The sequence below is a fragment of the Pleurotus ostreatus genome (assembly GCF_014466165.1).
Source record: "Pleurotus ostreatus strain PC9 chromosome Unknown scaffold_5, whole genome shotgun sequence".
Taxonomy (NCBI): domain Eukaryota; kingdom Fungi; phylum Basidiomycota; class Agaricomycetes; order Agaricales; family Pleurotaceae; genus Pleurotus; species Pleurotus ostreatus.
This window is the reverse complement of record NW_023503160.1, coordinates 2,482,612-2,502,270: the sequence shown is the minus strand read 5'-3', so window position 1 is coordinate 2,502,270 and position 19,659 is coordinate 2,482,612. Positions and strand designations below refer to the sequence as shown.

General features: G+C 51.7%; 8 protein-coding genes across 8 annotated transcripts; 5 read left to right on the top strand and 3 right to left on the bottom strand.

The window, feature by feature from the left end:
• Positions 1-2,962: 2,962 nt before the first annotated feature.
• Positions 2,963-3,506, bottom strand: DCL2_2 (Dicer-like protein 2; the record flags this gene model as incomplete). Its single annotated transcript, XM_036777456.1, has 2 exons — positions 2,963-3,271; positions 3,324-3,506. 2 exons carry the CDS (start codon positions 3,504-3,506, stop codon positions 2,963-2,965), a joined length of 492 nt encoding a protein of 163 aa, XP_036631076.1.
• A 1,402-nt stretch (positions 3,507-4,908) lies between these two features.
• Positions 4,909-6,256, top strand: PC9H_007932 (uncharacterized protein; the record flags this gene model as incomplete). The annotated part of the gene is made up of 4 exons (XM_036777455.1): positions 4,909-4,991; positions 5,056-5,136; positions 5,192-5,985; positions 6,042-6,256. The coding sequence occupies 4 exons, from the start codon at positions 4,909-4,911 to the stop codon at positions 6,254-6,256; spliced, it is 1,173 nt and encodes a 390-aa protein (XP_036631075.1).
• Positions 6,257-6,431: 175 nt separating this feature from the next.
• On the bottom strand, positions 6,432-8,135 carry CTS1 (Endochitinase 1; the record flags this gene model as incomplete). The annotated part of the gene is made up of 5 exons (XM_036777454.1): positions 6,432-7,003; positions 7,054-7,150; positions 7,202-7,637; positions 7,691-7,756; positions 7,804-8,135. The coding sequence occupies 5 exons, from the start codon at positions 8,133-8,135 to the stop codon at positions 6,432-6,434; spliced, it is 1,503 nt and encodes a 500-aa protein (XP_036631074.1).
• A 319-nt stretch (positions 8,136-8,454) lies between these two features.
• On the top strand, positions 8,455-10,558 carry PC9H_007930 (uncharacterized protein; the record flags this gene model as incomplete). The annotated part of the gene is made up of 4 exons (XM_036777453.1): positions 8,455-8,549; positions 8,606-8,658; positions 8,713-8,889; positions 10,233-10,558. 4 exons carry the CDS (start codon positions 8,455-8,457, stop codon positions 10,556-10,558), a joined length of 651 nt encoding a protein of 216 aa, XP_036631073.1.
• A 439-nt stretch (positions 10,559-10,997) lies between these two features.
• PC9H_007929 (uncharacterized protein) lies at positions 10,998-12,186 on the top strand (the record flags this gene model as incomplete). The annotated part of the gene is made up of 5 exons (XM_036777452.1): positions 10,998-11,317; positions 11,368-11,575; positions 11,628-11,762; positions 11,823-11,925; positions 11,975-12,186. The coding sequence occupies 5 exons, from the start codon at positions 10,998-11,000 to the stop codon at positions 12,184-12,186; spliced, it is 978 nt and encodes a 325-aa protein (XP_036631072.1).
• Positions 12,187-12,503: 317 nt separating this feature from the next.
• PC9H_007928 (uncharacterized protein) lies at positions 12,504-14,047 on the bottom strand (the record flags this gene model as incomplete). The annotated part of the gene is made up of 4 exons (XM_036777451.1): positions 12,504-13,157; positions 13,213-13,402; positions 13,466-13,917; positions 13,979-14,047. The coding sequence occupies 4 exons, from the start codon at positions 14,045-14,047 to the stop codon at positions 12,504-12,506; spliced, it is 1,365 nt and encodes a 454-aa protein (XP_036631071.1).
• Positions 14,048-14,361: 314 nt separating this feature from the next.
• On the top strand, positions 14,362-15,343 carry NDUFS7 (NADH dehydrogenase Fe-S protein subunit 7 ndufs7; the record flags this gene model as incomplete). The annotated part of the gene is made up of 7 exons (XM_036777450.1): positions 14,362-14,395; positions 14,448-14,612; positions 14,664-14,735; positions 14,796-14,975; positions 15,031-15,111; positions 15,164-15,278; positions 15,331-15,343. 7 exons carry the CDS (start codon positions 14,362-14,364, stop codon positions 15,341-15,343), a joined length of 660 nt encoding a protein of 219 aa, XP_036631070.1.
• A 503-nt stretch (positions 15,344-15,846) lies between these two features.
• PC9H_007926 (uncharacterized protein) lies at positions 15,847-19,406 on the top strand (the record flags this gene model as incomplete). Its single annotated transcript, XM_036777449.1, has 3 exons — positions 15,847-17,127; positions 17,179-17,981; positions 18,035-19,406. 3 exons carry the CDS (start codon positions 15,847-15,849, stop codon positions 19,404-19,406), a joined length of 3,456 nt encoding a protein of 1,151 aa, XP_036631069.1.
• Between the last annotated feature and the right edge of the window lie 253 nt (positions 19,407-19,659).

Here is a 19,659-nt window from a genome sequence, read left to right as displayed (position 1 = left end):
AACGGTTACGCGAAAGCGCTTCCCCAGCAAATTCCGCGTGATCAACCACCTCTCCTGGCCCCCCGGCGATTCCGTTAACGACGGCATCCCAGACAGCGAGGCACACATTGTATACGAGGCTGTTTATCACGCAATAAGCACCATTCGCCGCTTGGGGCGCAACTGCCTGCTCGCAAAGCTGGACCTTAAGGACGCCTTTCGCCACATCCCTCTCAGGGTCGCGGATTACCACCTAATTGGTTGCTTCTGGGACGGCGCGTTCTATGAATACATGGTCCTCATATTCGGACTCAAATCAGCACCATACATCTTCAACTTGTTTGCTGAAGCGCTCCATTGGATCATACAACGTCATATTCCCGCAGAGCTCAAGCACTACTTAGACGATTTTCTCCCCATCTTTGCCCCTGATACTCCCCTGACACTAGCCAACGACGCCGTCGCCTGGATGCAGACGTTAGGCAACTCGCTCGGGCTCACATTCCAACCAGAGAAAACGGTCTGGCCTACGACTCGTCTCGAATTTCTCGGGATCGAGCTCGACTCCGGATCAATGGAAGCTCGTCTCCCTGATGACAAACTGACGTACCTCAAAGAGCTGCTCTCCTCTTGGTCATCTAAATCGTCGTGCAACTTACACGAGCTGCAAGAGCTCACAGGATTCCTCTACTTCTCCTCTCAAGTAGTGCCTTATTCTCGCGCATTTATTCGCCAATTGATTAGGTTCTCCACATCTTTCTCCACGCCACATTCACGCCGCTTCATCCCTCGCTACGCTCGCAGTGATTTGCGCTGGTGGTCTACGTACGCTTCCTCTTGGAACGGGGTCACGCTTATCGACCCTCCCCGTATTCATCACAACGTCTACACTGACGCCAGTGGTACAAAAGGGTTAGGAGGCGCCTACAACAATCATTGGTTCAGCACGCGGGTCCCTAGGCGATTCAGGGGCTCGAAACGCGATATTCAATTCAAAGAACTCTACGCGGTCCTACAGGCCATACTTCGCTGGGGGCACCTTTGGCGACACTCTCACGTACACTTTCACGTCGATAATCAGGCTGTGGTAGCCGCTCTATCCGACCACACCAACAGATCAACCCACCTCGTCAAGCTGCTGCGACTTGTCCTCATGCTTGCCGCCGCCCTACAATTCTCTTTTTCATCTTCTTGGCTTTCTTCCACTGATAATGCAATCGCTGACGCTGCTTCCCGTTTTCAATATGCTCGTCTATTCTCTCTCGCCCCTAATCTCGACAAGAAGCCCTACTCAGTCAACCTCCAGACTCTTGGTATCAAACGCATCCTCAGCACTCAAGACTCGTCGCATTCTACCTCTGGCACGGTCTCGCGTCCAGCACCCGGTCCACCTACAGCACTGGTCAAAAATCTTTTATCAACTTCGTCCGCGAACGTCCCGCCCTGGTCAACAACGACGGCTCTTGCATCCCAGCCTCACAACGTAGCATCCTTGAGTGGATCGCATACCTGGGATCGCGCTCGCTCCAACCCAAGACCATTAAATCCTACCTCACCGCCGTTCGTTCCCTCCATCTCGAGGCGGACGCCCCCTTTACGGCATGCGAAGCACCTATCGTTCAGCGCCTCATCAGAGGCATCAAGCGGTACCACGGTGAGCGCGAGCGTAAACCCAAACTTCCCATCACTTTCCCCATTTTATTCAAACTTGCTTCCCTCGCATATCCATCATTCGACGATGTCGTCTTTATAACGGCAGCGAAGCTAGCTTACGCTGGCTTCCTCCGTTGCGGCGAATTTACTATAGACAAACCCAATTCCTTTGACCCTAACGTTCACATTACTCGCTCCTCAGTTCGTTTCATGCCTTCCACTCTTAATCCTGACCACATTATTCTCACCCTACCCGCATCCAAGACGGATCCCTTTCGAAAAGGAGTCACTATCTATATTTCCTCCGCCCCTGATTCCCCCGCTACTTGTCCAGTCTCCGCCCTTTTACATCTTTTCACTGTTAATCCCCTTCCCCCTAATTCCCCCCTCTTTACTACTTCTGATCAATCCCCTCTCACACGCTCGCGCTTCATCGCTCGCCTTCGCATTGCATTACTTGACGCAGGTTACCAACCTCACGGTTTCTCCGGTCATAGCTTCAGGCGTGGAGCAGCATCTGCAGCAGCAGCAGCAGGCTTCCTCGATCATGAAATCCAACAACTCGGACGCTGGCGCAGCGACGCCTACCGCCTCTACATCGACACTCCGAAAGACAGGATTCTCAACCTTTCATCGCGTCTCCACATGGCCGATCCTCATGTTCCCGCTTTCGAGCCTCCTTCTCTACGCTTCACACCCTCCTTGGCTTGAGTTCGGCCCCCCTTACAGGGGTTTCTCCTTTCAGGAGTTCGGCTGCGTTCCGCGTCCGGGTTCCTTCTGTTCCCGGTCCGCGAGCCAGTCGCCGAACAAGAGAGCTCTTGGCGACAACGAATACACATGTCGTTATCCCAAACGAGCTGGATGGATGTGAGGATAGATGAAGTTTATCCTCGGTCTATTTGCGAGTGCACGTGAGACTCCTATCCCCTGTCTCTCCCTTTGAGCATCGCGCCTTTGTCCTCGCGCGAACGTATATATATGTTCTATTCCCGTATACTGTTCCCATCTTCTTACTTTCACGCTCGATAGGTAAACTCTTATTTAGTTTACCGCTTTCCCAGCATCTTCTTACTTTCACGCTCGATAGCATATCGAGCAGTCTATTTCTTTCCCCCACCCATATCGCTTACCCTACTGCATCTACTACTTAGATTTACCTACATCTACGTACTCGCACACTTCGCCTAGGCCGGCTTGAGTTCGGCCCCCCTTACAGGGGTTTCTCCTTTCAGGAGTTCGGCTGCGTTCCGCGTCCGGGTTCCTTCTGTTCCCGGTCCGCGAGCCAGTCGCCGAACAAGAGAGCTCTTGGCGACAACGAATACACATGTCGTTAGTAAAATTCTCTCATTATTTGGTTATATGGCTCCTCTCGAACCGCGTGATGGGCTTCATCGAAGACGATTAGGCTGATATCCTTGCCCATGGAAACATACCCATGCCTCAGGGCATTGAGCAGGACTTGCGGCGTGGACACAACAACCTTGTGTGTGGACAGCAGCCCTTCCCAGAGAACTCGGCCTTTCCAGTCGTCAGGATTTGACGCGCCAGATATGAAGGCTACGCCGCCGGGGATCGCTTGTGTAATGACGGTTTTTTGTTGCTCGCAAAGGGTGACGGTGGGGGCAAGGAACCAGCACACCTATTGATGCATCAGCGAGTCTCTCAACTACCTGCAAGCCATAGATACTCACCTTGACGGGCTGGCGTTCAACTTCAGCCTTGATTCGTAAGATCGCGATACGGGTCTTGCCAGATCCTGTGTCTAGCGCTATGATAATATTCTCTTTGAAGCTTTCTTCCAGCATTTCCCGCTGGTAGCCTCTTGTCTCATTCGACGGTAGAGCGACCGTTGCTGGAAGCGTCGCATCGGCCATGATCAGAGTATCCTACGGTAACCACGCGCGAGGATAGATGTATGGCAGGATAAAGAAGGACTGCGGCAGCATCTTAAATACACAGATGCTTTAAATAGAGAACGTCAGTCAGCGCTTGGGCATCGCAGCAGCTTCTGAGACGGACCGACTGCGACAAGGACTAGATTTCGCGGACGCGCGAGCCACTCTGTTGGTCTGCTTTCTAGCTTCCACGTCATTTCATCGAGCGTTTTGGGGTGAAATCACAATAGCTAGAACACGCCACATTGGGTATCGGCGTCCAAGTCCTTCAAGTGTGTCAGTGAGGCTATTGAATTTGATCTAGAGTTGAATTTGTCGACAAATTGCTAGGGGGACTCAGGCTAAAATTCCATACCTCGCTCCCAGTTTCTGCTCTCTCTTGCTACCGAGTTTGGTCGGGAAAGAAACAAGAAAAGAAGGATATCAGTGATGTCGATGTAGAATGCTTCATGCCAATCCACCTTAGTCACGTGTTCGACGCGATGGTTAGTTACCGAATTCTAAACGCGCCCCCTGAGGTACCCTCAGACACTTACAACCCCGCTACGAGAACGCTCTGGCTAAACTTTGGAGGGATACACACAACGTCAGCACTGCAAACACAATCACCATGACTAACAACCACTTACGCCTGACCGTAGCTTCGCCTATCCAAACCTTATTCGGAATGGTGCAAACGTCTGCTGAGGACATTGAAAGTATGAGGAAAGGAGTGAGGGAAGTACTCGCTGTCCTCGCCTGTCAAAGAGCACCTACTTTAGGACCCGCGATGCTGGAGAGGATGTGACAAGCTGAGTGGTTTGGCGGCACGACGACATCATCGGGGACTAAGAATTCGTTATCTGCCATGTAACCGTTCGTCGTTTACACGGACGATTCAGTGCAGTGGCCGTGAGCTCGTATGTAGGAGTCCCAAGGATAAAACTGTCTCATGCGTTTCACCTACTTATAGATTCGGCTGGTACTCCACTATGGATCCAGATCACACGAAGTGATACTTACCTTGTTTCAGGCCTTGGGCCTTAGTGTTTTCGTTACACGGCCAGAGTTTGCGCCTGCCCGTACTCGCCAATGCTGCGCGGGAAACGTCCTGGCATCTCGGCGACATTTTGCGACAAGCTTCACATCTCATACACTTCGCTACTCCATCTATCGCTACACTGATTGTAGTGGAATGGCCCACCATGATCACTATGGTACCTTGGAGTCCTCGCGCCCATCCTCTCCTACGACATATAAGAGAGGCCAATTTGGCCGCTATCTGTAGCTGTGTCTCACTCCCTTCGCCTTCCCCCCAAAGTCCTGGTTGACTTTGACGTCCCCACTCCCTCCACCTCCTTCGTTCACGACTTCCTAACCTTTTCAATAGAACATCTTGACGATGGTGTCTACCAAGTTTTCCACCCTCTTCCTTGTGTTGTCTGTGCTTGCATGTGCAGAGCAAGCCGCCGCACTTCCTATTGGGTGCGCGCCGTTGCTAATATGCTTACGTCTATAATTAGTACTAACCCACAATGCTATTCACTAGCTATGGTCGTAACATCCAGATTGTGCAAAGACGAATGGTGCCTCCCGACCAGACGGAGGCGATGTACAGTTCATTGATGAGGTGGGTTCACTGTTTCATCCGTGTCGAAACGTATTCTGATGTTGTTCTCATATAGTGGTGGACCACCACCGCCACCTGACAATCTGTCCCCGTCCCCACTCACCGGCGCCCTCCCAGAACCACTGCCTGAGAATTGTGATGACAATCCGAACGCAAACTCTACCACCACAGCGCCTGGAGGATCCCCCGATAAGGTTCCTCCCCCGAATGCAGGCGCCCCGCCTGAAGAGGACTGTGATGATGATGATGGCTCGGGCTCGGGTGTCTCGCCACCGCCTGAAGGGTCCCCAGACAACAAACCTCCCCTTCCGCCGTCGAACACTGACGCCCCACCACCCGACGGTGATGATTGCGACGAAGGCGATTCGAACGCAAGCGGCGGTGCGCCGCCCGGCTCTCCGCCAGACAAGCAAAGTCCCCCACCCCCGCCGTCTAACGGTGAAGATTGTGACGAAGGCGATTCAAACTCAAGCGGCGGCGGGCCGCCCGACTCCACTCCAGGGAACATGCCTGCCCCGAATACAGACTCACCACCGCCCCAGGGATCTCCGGACAATATCCCTCCTCCACCTCCCCCAAATACGGATGCTCCGCCTGAGGAAGACTGCGATGACGAGGAAGACTTGCCTGAATGTCCTCCGGATGATATACCACCACCAGACGCCCAAACTCCTCCCATGGCTCCAGGTATGGGTGATGCCCCTCCGGGAGCACCTACCCAGAATCCCGATGGGGGGATGAACAGCACGGAGCCTTGCCCATGCGCAGTAAATTCCCCACCAAACGCACCTCCTCAAGGTCCTCCACCCGACGGTACGAATGGCTCAGGAGATCCATCGGACGGGCAAGGTAAGTCATCGAAAGGTGGTCCTGTGGGATACCCCGTTGATTATTTTGCTGAATAGGCCCCCCTATGCCTCCTATGCCCCCTGTCGGTGATAATGTCCCGCCTTGTCGCAACGGAAACGGGACACAGGTGCCACCACCCGAGGGTACTACTGGGAATATGGGAGACGGGTCAGATGGAGGAGACACAAGCACCCCTCCCGCGCCCCCACCCACAGATGGAAGCGGAAATGACTCAAACGCACAACGTAGATGGATGCAGAAGGACTGGTGAACTTATATTTATAGATAATATTCCAACACATCCATTAATTAGATTGGTCGAATAGAGTGTTTGTATTACGAGGATGTTATCGATATAATACAAATATGTCGTCCATGGTTGAAGTTGTCCGCGAGTGCAAATGATTGAATGAGAATGCAAAAGTGTACGAAGGAAGGAGAGGTGATTAAGGCATACCTGCCTTCATGTTATCAAATTTACTGCGTTCATAGTGTAGCCAATTAGGGCTATCGTCCAATTCGCCCATGGCTTCTTTCACAACCCTCACCAAACTGCGTCCAGGCTGAGGGTCTTTACCTTGACCTCCTTCCATTCCTTCTCTGTTGGAACCTTTATCACCGCTCAATTCCCAGAACATGCTGCCCCCAAGCCCCTCATGCTTGATGTATCCCCCCTTCCAAGCCCCAACATCCTCGTTATCAAAGCTGACCATCTCTTTCTTCGCAGGATCGAAAGCCCAGCTTGCCAAGGCGGCGTGATCAAGGTGAACTTGGGAATGTGGGAGCGGGAGCGCACGGTAATCGTAAACACCTTGTTCCCAACTGCCGGGGCCGACACCGCTGAACGGATGGCCAGGGCCATTGGTGTTGAGGAAGGAACGACCATACAGGGGAATGCCTAAGACCATCTTCGAACGTGGAACCCCGTGGCTTTCGTAGTAGGCGAGAGCGGTGGATGTTCTAATTGGGCCACCGTATACATTTGCTTGATGGTTAGAAATTTGGTCCCATGAACCAGCTGCAAGAATGAAGTGAGCATCAATTCAACAGGAAGGACATATAACCAACAGTAGTCATATGCCATCATGTTCCAGAAGTCGAGGTATTGATCCATTTTTCCTATGTGGAGCTTCTCATAATTGGATGGGCCGCAGGGCGCAGCAATCTATACAACCGTCGGTTTGGTGTACGGCGAAGCGTTGGAAGCAGTACTCACAGTGAGGAGGAAATGATAATTCGCGCCTTTCTCTTGAGCGTGTTTGTCTAGGCCGTGTCGCATTGTTTTGAGTAACTCTACGTATCCCTCAGCTTGCGCATCGTTCTGGGGATACTCATAGTCGACGTCCAATCCATCCAACCCGTAATCTTCAAGAAGCTTGATAGCAGACGAAGCGAAAGTCTCTCTGTGGGACTTGGAAACGATCATGTTATGGAACTTTGGTGAGTAAGTCCAACCACCGATACTGAGGAGGACTTTGAGGTGACGGTGCTTCTTCTTGAGGTTGTAGATAGCTTTGAAGTTGCCGTATAGGTTTGTCCCCTGGTCGTTCCAGGAATCGCCTGGATAATGTATATCTTGGTCGGCCCATTTATCTGACAGGAAGACCTCGCCACTCTCGGGATTGATATCCGCGAATGCGTAAAGGATATGGCTGCCACGAGAAGTTGGCATATGCGCGCTGTTCACAAAGATACTGGTACGTACGTGAGGTCCTGAGCTGGGATCAAAGAAGGGGGAAACTTGCGGCCATAGATGCCCCAGTTCACAAAACTGCGCCCAATTTATGAGATATATCGTCAATAGAATGGGATACTCACTATCCAACGCTGTATTTCTTGCCCGCCATTTGTGGTTGTTCTTCTGGAACTTGAGTCGTGTTGTGGCCTTTATCAAGGTTAATTTCAAGATCCTCGGGCTTGTCCGCCGCAGTTCCGTCTTCTCTGATTTGGGTCACGACGCTGACAGACCACTGCCCAGCCTTGTAAAACACAAATGCGACGAAGCACAGCAAGAAGAAGAATACGAGCCGTTTCCTAGAGCGGTAGAAGAATCCTGGTCGCTCTGCGGGTGGCTTTTCCCGTGCGATGGCCGTATCTGGCTCTTGGCCATCGATATCTGTCGTTGGAAGTGCTTCATAGGTCGATGCCATGAATGTTGGTGATCATGCGTTGCAGCTCCAGGGATAGCCTTGGTCAGGGCCCAAAGGTGACCCTGAGTGATGTATTTGGAGCCGCCAGGCATCGCCACTAACAGTGCCACGAGCCGTGCTCCAGCTCGATGATCATCAACAGTGCGCAGCGACGCGACCGACGCGCTCAATCTTCGGCGACGACTCGGAGGCTGATTCTCATAAACGATGTTCCCCGCAATAGAAGGAAGCCTACTAGCGAAATAATGCGATGTTTAGCCTCTTATATTCCCGGTGCAGATATAATGCCGCATCGATGTTGTCTCCTTTTGTTTAAAGAATGCTTGCGCCGATACTTTTTGCTTTGCTACCGGCTATCGTTCTCAATGTCGCTGCGCAGTCTCCGGCGTGGGGACAATGTGGTGGCATAGGATGGTGAGTATGTTCATGCCATTCCTTCATCTCTATTAAAGTAGCCGCTTTTCTGTTAGGTCCGGCGCGACCACTTGTGTGTCTGGATACGCCTGCACGGTGTCTAATCCATGTAAGAATAGGCGAAACTCACAGGTATCATCACTCACGCGCACGCTTCTACCAGATTACTCGCAGTGCCTTCCGGGAACTGCGCCGCCAGCCTCGACCACTCCCACACCGACCACTCCCATCTCAACTCCTTCCGTCCCATCTTCGACCACCGTTAGTGCGCCAGGTGTAACAGGGTCTCAGATTCGCACTGTTGAGAACCCTGTCTTCCACTTTTACCTCCAGAATAAGGGTACGTCGTGCGACTTGGGTTTCATATATAAGCTCACCTGCGGCGGTACTTGTAGGAGGTGCTCCAATGCTTGGTCCCGAGTCTTCATCAGGTCGTTTCACGATTGGGACCACCATCAGCTTGAACGGTGCTGACGGCTCCAAATTATACCTCAACGTTGACCAAAGCAGTACGGCCTCGTACAAGGCTTTAACCTTGGGCACCACGGCGACAACCACCGACTGGGCCCTCGAAGGAGATACGATCATCACCACTGCACCTCGACTACTCAATTTCTTGGCCTGTGCATCCAGCGATCCGACGTTCTACGATGTATACTTGCAGACTGGGAACGACTTGCCAGCTGGCAAGACTTGCTCCTCGGTTACAATGCATTTGCCGTGTTTGTGCTGATATATATGTATATCTGACCACGATGCTGTAGTATAAGGTAACGCAAAGTGTACTGCTATGGCTATTGGAACGTATATGTCCGACCGGCATTGATTTCTATGGTATACAGCAAAATGCTGATTCGGAACGAAGTTCTCTCTCTGTCTGGTCCTGCAGAAGTAAATTACGCTCACAACAGCATTCGGATCTTCGTGTCCTTTGGCGGAGGCTCCTCGCTTTGTCTTGTTAGGCTGGACGATGTTCCAATCTGACTCAAATCATCTGCTTGGTCTCTGGCCAGTCTTAGGCTCAGGGCACCCAGCATACCAACCCAATCCGTGCAACATCATCGATACACATTGGAAGTCAAGTTACAGGGCTCCCAATCTTCGGTGGCGACTCGGCGTGTTATCAACACCCTCTTAAACGCGATCAAGGAAGCCTGTCATCGGTGATGTTTAGCTTCTATAGACCTTTATAACTGCCGTTGCCCTCTCTTATAGGTGCGACTTATAAAGCCGCGTTCAATGAGCCAAGGACTGCAACGAATACATGATGCCCTCGTTAACGCTTATTGTGACTCTACTCCATGCTTTCGTCCTAAACGTCGCGGCTCAATCTCCAGCATGGGGACAGTGTGGCGGTATCGGATGGCAAGCTTCTGCTTTTACCGCGCGTCCTTCGACATTCATCGATGTTCTCTGCTAGGACAGGCCCAACCACTTGCGTAGCAGGATATGACTGTATATTCTCAAACCCGTGTAAGTGCCTGGCAATAGTGCCTAGTCGCATATTTGAGACTCATGCATCTGCGCTACCAGACCACTCGCAATGCCTCCCTGCAGCTCCACAACCTGCACCAGGTACTCAGATTCGCGCCATCGAGGACCCCGTCTTCCATTTTTACCTCCAGAATATCAGTATGTACTTATTGTGGCTTCAAAGAAAATGACTTAAGCTTAAATGTATAGGCGATGTTCCAATGCTTGGGCCCGAGTCCTCCTCTGCGCGTTTCACCATCGACACGACTATCACTCTGAACAATGCCGACGGTAGTAGTTTATACCTCAACCTTCAAAACAGCACGTTGTCGTATAAGGCTTTAACCCTAAGTGCTACAGCGACGACGACGAACTGGGGCCTTGAGGGCGATACGATCATCACGACTGATCCCCGTCAACTCAATTTCTTGGCTTGTGGGTCCGGCAATCCGTTATTCTACAGTGTATATTTGCAGACGGGGACCGACACGCCAATTGGCTGGACTTGTTCTTCGGTGACGTTGCACTTACCCTGATCGTGCTTCGAATTTCCTCCGCGGTATGCCAAATATACGATGATGTCGCAACCATGTATTTTTTGGCCTGTCGTTGATGATATATCACTTAGTCACGACTGGTGGGATCCCCACCATGCCATGGCCATCTACAGCCTTACACGAAACCTTGAGAAGTTCGAGAACCGAGTCATCAATCAGTATGAGGACGAGTGCTTTGTAACTTGCCGGCAATGATTTCACAGCACGAAGCATAACTTGACCATTTGGGTAGCTTCTACGGGAATCCCGAATTTATAATGTATTGCTTCGGTGTTGTCCAGTTTCCGCACGGGCACTTGTGGGCTCCAATTTATAGCATTTCCCATGGAGGGTAAGTTCCGTAACGATCACGTATCATCGCGCCTCTCAGAATATAAGAGCAGACGATGTAGCATAGTATTCATTCTCATACTCAGCTATGGACCCCAGCTTGTACAAAGACTTCAAGACCTCGAGAGGACTCAACTATCACTACCTTGCAGTACCACCGCTGCAAGATAAACCATACCTTCTCTTTTTGCACGGCTTTCCGTCGACGTCGTACGATTGGCGCCACCAGGTGGCCTACTTCAAGGACCTGGGATACGGCTTGATTGTACCGGACATGCTAGGCTACGGGGGCACCTCCATTCCTACTGATGTCGAGTTATATAGGAAGTCCCTTATCAGCAGGGACCTCGTCGAATTGCTCGACGCAGAGGGCGTTGACAAGCAGTGCATTGTTATTGGCCATGATTGGTAGATTCAAGCTCTTTCCCCCTGACGCTGGGATCTAATCATCGTCTCAGGGGCTCTGGAATTACATCTAGGTTGGCGGATTTGTATGAAGACCGGTTTATTGCCTTCGCCTTGCTCGCCGTGGGGTATTCCCCTCCTCGCCCTGTCTTCGATTTGGAGAAACTTTTAGAATACACCAAGAAAGTGGCCGGATACGAACTGTTCGGTTACTGGAAGTTCTTTTCGGCGCCAGATGCCCCTGAACTCATTGAGAAGAATGTGAGGCAGTATTTGATTTCATGATGCGACCACACTGATCCTCAAGTATTAGTTTGACTCTTTCTTCAGCATCCTGTACCCAGAGGATCCTAGTTTATGGATCACTGATATGGCGCCAACCGGAACTCTTCGTGCTTGGATAGAGTCTGGAAGGACCACTGCCGTTGGTTCGTGGATCACCGAGGAGGTAATCAGCTCTATTTCATATCCTTCTTGATAGATTTTTCACCTGTGCATCGTTTACTAGGAACGCAAGATCCACAGCGGCGAACTTCGCAAGGGCGGTTTGACGGGGCCTACCTGTTGGTATAAGGTTACCACGAGCGGGATCCAAAGTGACGACGACAAGGGTATGTCTGCCTGTATCGTTTGTATATCATCATATGTAGCTATGTGCAGATATACCAGTTCGATCTCCCGCGGTTTCGAAGCCCGTGTTTTTCGGCGCGACGAGAAGGGATGCCATTTGCCTGCCCAAGCTGCAAACACCGGCCACGACGCATGCATGCTCGAACGTCACGGTTCGCGAGTTCGACTCAGGTCATTGGGTACAATTGGAAAGGAAAGACGAAGTAAATAAAGAGCTGGGATCATGGTTAGCGTCTCTGTAGTCGCTCAGTAACTTAGAAGCGAGTCGTCGTTGGCTCCATCTGAAAGGAGTTTCACTCTCCAGGGTGACTAGTTCATAATAGAAATGACCGTTCAACTTTTTGAGAAGCGAGCCAACGCACTCGGGTACTCTAAATGTCGTGTAGTTCTTGGAAGACGTTTATTCTTTTACCGGAGTTGGTTCGTCTGTCCGCAATTTGTCCTGATACTCTGGTTCCATTCATTGGGGGACGGCGAGAAAGTATAAATCCTTCCGGTCCATAGGGATCGCAGGTATTCACCGCTGAACCGGATTGATCTCGAATGATACATTCTACACCTACTCATCGAGGACATCAAGGATGTCCAGCTTCAAAATACTAGAATCTGCAAGGGGCCAATACATCCGCCCCTTGTATGGGTCGCAGAAGAAGTCTACCATACCTTGGGCGTCGAGTCTGAACTGCACTTCTTTGATAAGGGTCATTTTCCAATCCGTCTGGTTGTCGAGCGCTGTATCTCCACCTCCTGGTTCCAGCCGAAACACGAAGAGAGTGGGGTTCATGGTGCGGGTTGACATTAAATAAAGATTGGCGAAGCCGCTAGCCATGGACGTTATCGTTAAGGAGTATGATGAGGTACTAAGCAGTCCCTCTGTCAGGCGCTCGATTTCGATTTTGTCCGCTTCGTCAATGATCTTGGCTCCGTAGACTGCAAGGAACGCCGGTTCATCTCCTTCCGTCGTGTAAACATCGCTTGCAGGAGAAGTGAGGATGAAGATCACTTTGCTGTAATCTGAAAGGTACCAATGGACTACCTGAAAGCTATAGCTCTCTTTCCGGATTTCGGTGTGCTTCTGAGGAAGGAGCGGGGGGAGCGGTATTGTCATTAGGTGCGGTAAGACCCAAGCGTATATCCTGGTGGTGAGGTGTCCGAAGTAACCGCCTCCGATAACGTGTCGCGGGGTGATTTCGAATGTCAAGAAGATAGAGGCCTATTTAACCACTCAGATGTCGGCTTGAAAGGAGATCCGTGGCAATGTAACGTACGTCAGATATGTGTTGGAGCTTGTACACCTCTCGGGTTATGAAAGAGAATAAATAAAGGGCGTTGGTGCCCACTGCCGTGTAAAGGATGTAGCCATGACCTGTGGCAAGTGTGTGGTATTGCGCGCCCTGACCAATCTCAATGTCGAATTCGATGCACGGAGGCGAGGAAGTAAGATGAGGCATTAGGAATCTATACAGTAACCTGATGTTGCCTCTATCATGTCCACACCGGTGAAAACTGGGTACGACGCACATAGATGTTTTCGTCGGAACTCCAAAGTATAAGTAGCCATTGATGATGCCGTTGGAGTTGATCTTGTGTGGAGATAAAATGGAGCTGTATAACGTTCCAGGAGGTAATTGGGTTTCACAAATTGGTTCCGTCTTGCCCGGGACCAAACCATCCAGATCGTAGCAACGAATTACGTCGGATTTCATCAGTAGCAAGTAACGCTCCCATATCACTTGATATCCTTCGATTCTTTGGCCGTGGTGGACCTCTCCAACGAGACTTGTTACCAAAGGTTGAGGTCCGCGAGACATCTCATTCCTAAGGTATCTGTCTAATGTATATGACTTGACAATATTGTCCTTTGCCTCGCGAGGATGGACCTGATGCTTGGGTGTCACAGGAAGGGGCGTGTTGCTGTAGACATCCCCCCATAGCCTGCTATCCTTCGTAAGTTCGTTAAAACGTTTAGACACCTGGGGAGTGGTTAATATTGGAATAAATGAGCGGTAAGTTGCATGCCTGACTAAGATGCACAACATCTATTGGGAGTAGGTCGGCAAGAATCAGGAGAAGAACTTCGTCTGGGAAGACGGTGACAGACATGAAAGTCCAAGAGTAAGAGCAGTGCTTATCAGATAATCATACTGTGGCTTATCTAATCTTGGCGCTTAATATCACTCCGATTTTGACCAACCAATCGGTGAGCGTGCAATTCACCCTAACTTCACCTGCTCCTCCTCCGCACCATTCGTCTCGAAAATGTCGCTGACCTCAATATTGAGGGCATCAAATGGTGCGTGGTTTGCACTTGAATGAGACGCCGAAGCTGTTGCTTACAGCCACAATTCTGCATCGTTTCGGCTTGCTTTCCATTGGTTTGTTGACACTCTGCAGCTATTAAGAGTGCGAGGAGCTCAATGTTGAGGGAGGCCGTCGTGGCTGGGCATACTGGTCAGTGATGTTACTTCGGGGCCCATCCACACCGCCTTAAGCGTCTGCACAGGTTCTCGTTCGTTCCACCTCACAGCTGCTGCGTTATCCCCGTCGCCTTCGCGGCCAGTGTCGGCCCCAATCCCTTCCAGTACAACATCAGCGACCGAGCCTATGACCGCACTCGCAAACCGTGACTCCAACCAATATAGTTTGGAACATCCCAAGAACAAGGCTGGTGCGTTGGCCTCGACAATCTTTGTGTATCGGAAATAACCTCCTTTCGTAGAGTATGTGCTCTCTACCCTGGACAAGGTCGCCAACTGGGCGAGGCAAGGATCAATGTGGCCGATGACCTTCGGCAAGTTTCGTCAAGAATTCCCATCACAGTTCATTGTTCTCAGATCTTCCCTGTTCACAGGACTTGCCTGCTGTGCCGTAGAAATGATGCATATGGCTGCTGCTCGTTATGACCAAGACAGACTTGGTATTATTTTCCGTGCCAGCCCTCGCCAAAGTGATATCATGATAGTGGCTGGAACACTCACCAACAAGATGGCGCCTGCCTTGAGAAAGGTGTACGACCAGATGCCCGAGCCAAGTAGGCATACCTTCACTCTTCCGCTCTGGAGCTCGACAGCTAATTCACCACCTAGGATGGGTTGTCTCCATGGGTTCTTGCGCAAATGGCGGTGGCTATTATCACTATTCGTATTCCGTCGTCAGAGGATGCGACCGTACGTTATTCTACTTCTTTCGGAGCTTTTGAGTACTAAACAGATGGTGCAGGTATCGTTCCCGTGGATATCTATGTGCCTGGTTGCCCTCCTACGGCCGAAGCCCTTCTATACGGTATGTTGCAGCTCCAGCGTAAGATGAGGAGAAGTCGAAAGGGAGTCCTCTGGTCAGTGTTTTTCATTCGTTACCGATTTCGTGGTTCTCATGAGGGAATTTAGGTACCGAAAGTAATTATAGTCTACTCTAGAGGCTGTAGCGTAGTTTTGAGAGTTCATAGCCATTTGAAAGATCAATGCATGATCAGCAGCGTGTCAGTTGTGTCAGGCTTGTTTGTCCCTGGCGGGGCCTGATCCAGGTGCTGGTACTTGAGTGAGAAGCTTCTATATCTTTGTTTGCATCGCACGGTCGACAGAGAAGAACCGTAATTCCGTTTAGAGAAGGCTAGCTTCATCTTTTACACCATCAAATGCCCCGAGTTTGAGGGGAGTACCGTTTCAAGAGGACCTTTGCAGCGGACATCCTCGATACCCCACATTTTTGCGTCTGGACGGTCACGGGCACACTTCTCCTCGCCCAACACCCATTCCGCCCAATATCACATTGCACTGTTTCTGTTTCCTATTCACAACCTTTTTTGTGCCGACCACCACCACATTGGAGGCCTCGTTGTTTCTTTTCCTGCTCGCTCTCAAGACCGCACGTCTTTGTAGTTGCGCCGGCCAACGCTCGCCACGATGGCAACGACGTTCGTTTCGGACCAATCCCGTGGCATCGCTGGCCCAAGCGGTGCGCACTCGCAGGCTCTCATGTCTGACCTTGATTTCCGGGATGATCGCTACCCCTCGCTGGCCACCCCGTCCATTCGACGAACCAGCGCCATGTTGCTCGGGTCTACAGAGCCTGCTGAATGGGAGTCCCAGAAGCCTCCCTCAATCAGAAACGGGGACATTCAACGACGCCCATCGCGTGTGTCACAGTTGCGAAAGGAATACGGAGAGCAGCCGGTTGGGCCCAGAGAGCGGAACGTCGAGCAAGAATCAGGGGATGGGCGACCAACGACAGGCGACGCAGCGAGTTCGACCGTCGTTCAAGGCCAAGCCGATACTCGTCCCCAATCACCCCAGTCGCTGAACCAATCCTTGCCTCCATCATCACCGCCGATGCTTTTCCAGTCACGGAATCTCTTTCGAAATACAAGTTCAGCGAGCGGCGCTGCCCCAACGGCAGATATACAGTCCTTGCGATCGTTGGGAACTGTGTCACAGCAATCTCAGACCCTACCGCAGGGAACATCTCGTACGGAAATTGCCAACTCGTATGGTCTGCCACCAGGAGCAGGCATGCCAGAGATTGAGCGAACAGCATCAAGAGGCTTGGACGGCTACAGATCCGGTTCGCCTGCTCAAATGCTAGAAGCCACTCCTAGTTCACAATCGCAGCCGCGGAATGGCAGCATGGCGCCTCGCCTCAGCGTGTCCGACCGACCTTCCCTTCAACCCTCATCTCCTCGCCACCCCTCTCTTACACTTGCCGCCGGCGCCAGCTCCAACGCAAACGGAGGGTCTCCGTCTCCTTTCCTGCCCCTTTCTGCCTCTCCTGCGTACTCTCCGCCCATCTCACCTAACATGCGTGCTTACGCACAGCAACCTACCTACGTCTCCGCCCCCAACGCAGGCAATACAGCTTACCGGCCTTCAAGTTCTCCTCAAGCTACACTTCAGCCCGCACTGCAACCCATTCAACCCCAACGAGTGCCCGTGCAAGAGGAAGTCTGCGTAGAATGTGCTATGCGTGACCAGGACATGGCCGATGTTGACGTAACGAGTTCGGGGGTATGGGAACGGGAAAGCGACGTACACTATCGTGAACTACTTCGTAGGGAGCTTGAGGAGGACGTACACGGTTTATCCAATGGGTCAAGTCGAGGTAGCGTCGAAGACAACTCGGCGCCACCCAGGCCTCGAGCTCGAGGCGGACGGCTCACGGAACAAAATCTTAGACTCTGGTTAACAATGGTGCGCGACGCTGCATCCCAGTATTTTCAACTCGTGTAACATTTTTCATAGAATCCACGGGAGCCTGCCTCTCGCCAACAAACCCTCACCACATATGTTACTGCTCAACGAAGTCTACTGGAGGCCGAAGCCATCGCTCATGCCCGCGCCATGCAGGAATCCAAGCAACTCGACAATCGCATGCGAGATACATATTCTCAACTTCGGCGGTCTGCTTATGATACTGGCTCGGCTGCTCTCCCAGGAGACGACGCGGGCGGTGTGCGCATCAAACCGCCTGTGTCTGTTATTCCTACCTCTCCGTACTCTCCTGCTGCGTACGCCCATAACAATCCTACCTACACGCATGATGTCCACGGCCGCAGTCAGTCCAGAGAGATCACTCTTCTGGAAAATGGCATGATCATGGAACACGTCGATGTGCGTAAGGAAGAACGCGAAGCGAGGGAGCGGCGTAGGAAGGAAGAGAAACGAGCAAGAAAGGGCTCGCGCAGTTCAGGCATGGATGTAACGTCGCTGTACTCGGTCACCTCATATCCTGCTAGTCCTCTGCCGGATAGCGCTACTTTCGGACAGCACAGACCGTACTCAAGATACTCGCAAATGACTGGTAGCTCCATTGGCAGACCTACGAGCGTCCTCACCGCGCCACTCGACGGAGTACCTGGAAGCCCAAGACCCGATATACCCCGTGCCTACTCACAAGCCTCATTCTCTGATGCACATAGCATGAGTGCCGCTTCCTCAAGGCGACCCAGGTTCCTTGGGTTCAAAAATCTCACAGGTTGGAGGAGCCAAGACAGTCTGGCGCCGTCTGGTATGTCAATCATGTCCGGAAGCGTGGTCAATATGCAGTATGTTCTTCCTGAACGAGAGAAACGCAATTGTATTGATGGACGTCTCTTAGTGTCGCGCTCGCACGCGAAGACCAACGTCACCCTTATGCGCCCTCCCCTATTGACCTTAATACGCCCACTCGTAGGAGCCACATCTGGCCTTCGACAGAAGCCGATTCTTCAATACAGCCGATGCTCGATGAAAAGCCGAAGAAGAAGAAGACTGGGTTAGCCAAGATATGGCGAATCGTTACTGGATCAAACAGACACGACTCATCACGTTCGCGAGGCGTTCTCTCCGCTGACCGCCAGGACGACGACACACCGCTGGCTCCGCCGCCACCACTGTCATATCTGGTTGACAGAGCTCCCGGGGACGCCGTGGCAGTTGGCTCTGGCACTGGCTCTAAGCAAACGTCTACGCCCTCACTTCAATCCTCCACATCGCCGAGGATGATGGGTATCCCTTCGTCTCCCGGTATGTCTCCGTCCACAGCTCCGTCTAGCATATTGCCCTCCCCAGTATCCTCACGCCGATCCGGTCATGATATGCTAGATTCATCTGATCCCCGGAAGATCAGTGGTGGATTTGAGGAACCCATGCAGCAGTTCCCCGTAGACCAGCGGGGCGATGAGGTTGGCGCTGATGGATCGTTGCGAACCATCATGTCGCGCAACGTCCACTCTGTCATCTCTGAACCTGATATACGAGGACGGATGTCACAACATATGGGAGATACCCCATCTTCCCGACCCCCGCTTCCTAGTATTCCGGCCTCGCGACCAGTATCAGTCATCTCCCGCGATAAATCATTACCGCCACTTCCCGGCGAGCCGCGGACGCGCTCTGACACGATGAATGGTGACGTGCGCCCACGGTCTGTCTTCAGCTTGAACTATCGACCTCCCGGTACAGCTCCTGCACATGATTTCCTCCCACCTCAAGCTCCCTTCCGAACAGCAGATGTTCGCCGTCAATCATTTGGTGGGACAGCCTCACATCCCAATCTCGTCTTACAAACGATGCCCGTGCAAGGCCAAGCATTGAGAGGATACCCATCATTTGGCCCACATTACGACGAGTTCGGTACCTCGAGGCGATCCCTTGGGCCCATGGAGTCCCCCACCTCGCTCGCCACCCCTAAGCGAAAAAGCAAATTCGGTTTTTCGTCGCTGCTTGGTAAAAGGCATACTGCACCAGAGAAAGTATTTGACGAGCCTCAACAATTCCCTTCCATGGGGGCTTCGAACTCGGACATCCATGTGGATATGGTGTCCAACAGCTCTCCGTCAGTGGCTTCGAAGTTCAACCCCATCCAGGGTAGTGGGGCGAGGATATCAATGATGTCCCGCAAAGCCATCGACGAGCTGGTGGACCAAGATCGCGACTTCGTAGCGTATCGTTATCCATCATCTGAGCAGCGCATCGACCTTCTGAGGTAACGACTCAAACCACCCCATTGTGCATATTACTTGATGTTACGATATCTAAAACCTCCCCCTCTTGGTCATTGGTATCCCATGTGTAGGATTTTGCAATCTGCAACTCACGTCAGCATAAGTCAACTCAGTACACAGTTGACAGTTTTCGACGCGCAAGGACTTCAGACGACTATTTTCGTATCTATTTGAATTACTGCTGAAACGGTCTCCCTTACACATTATGCATGTTCTTCTGGTGTTCATTTGTATATTA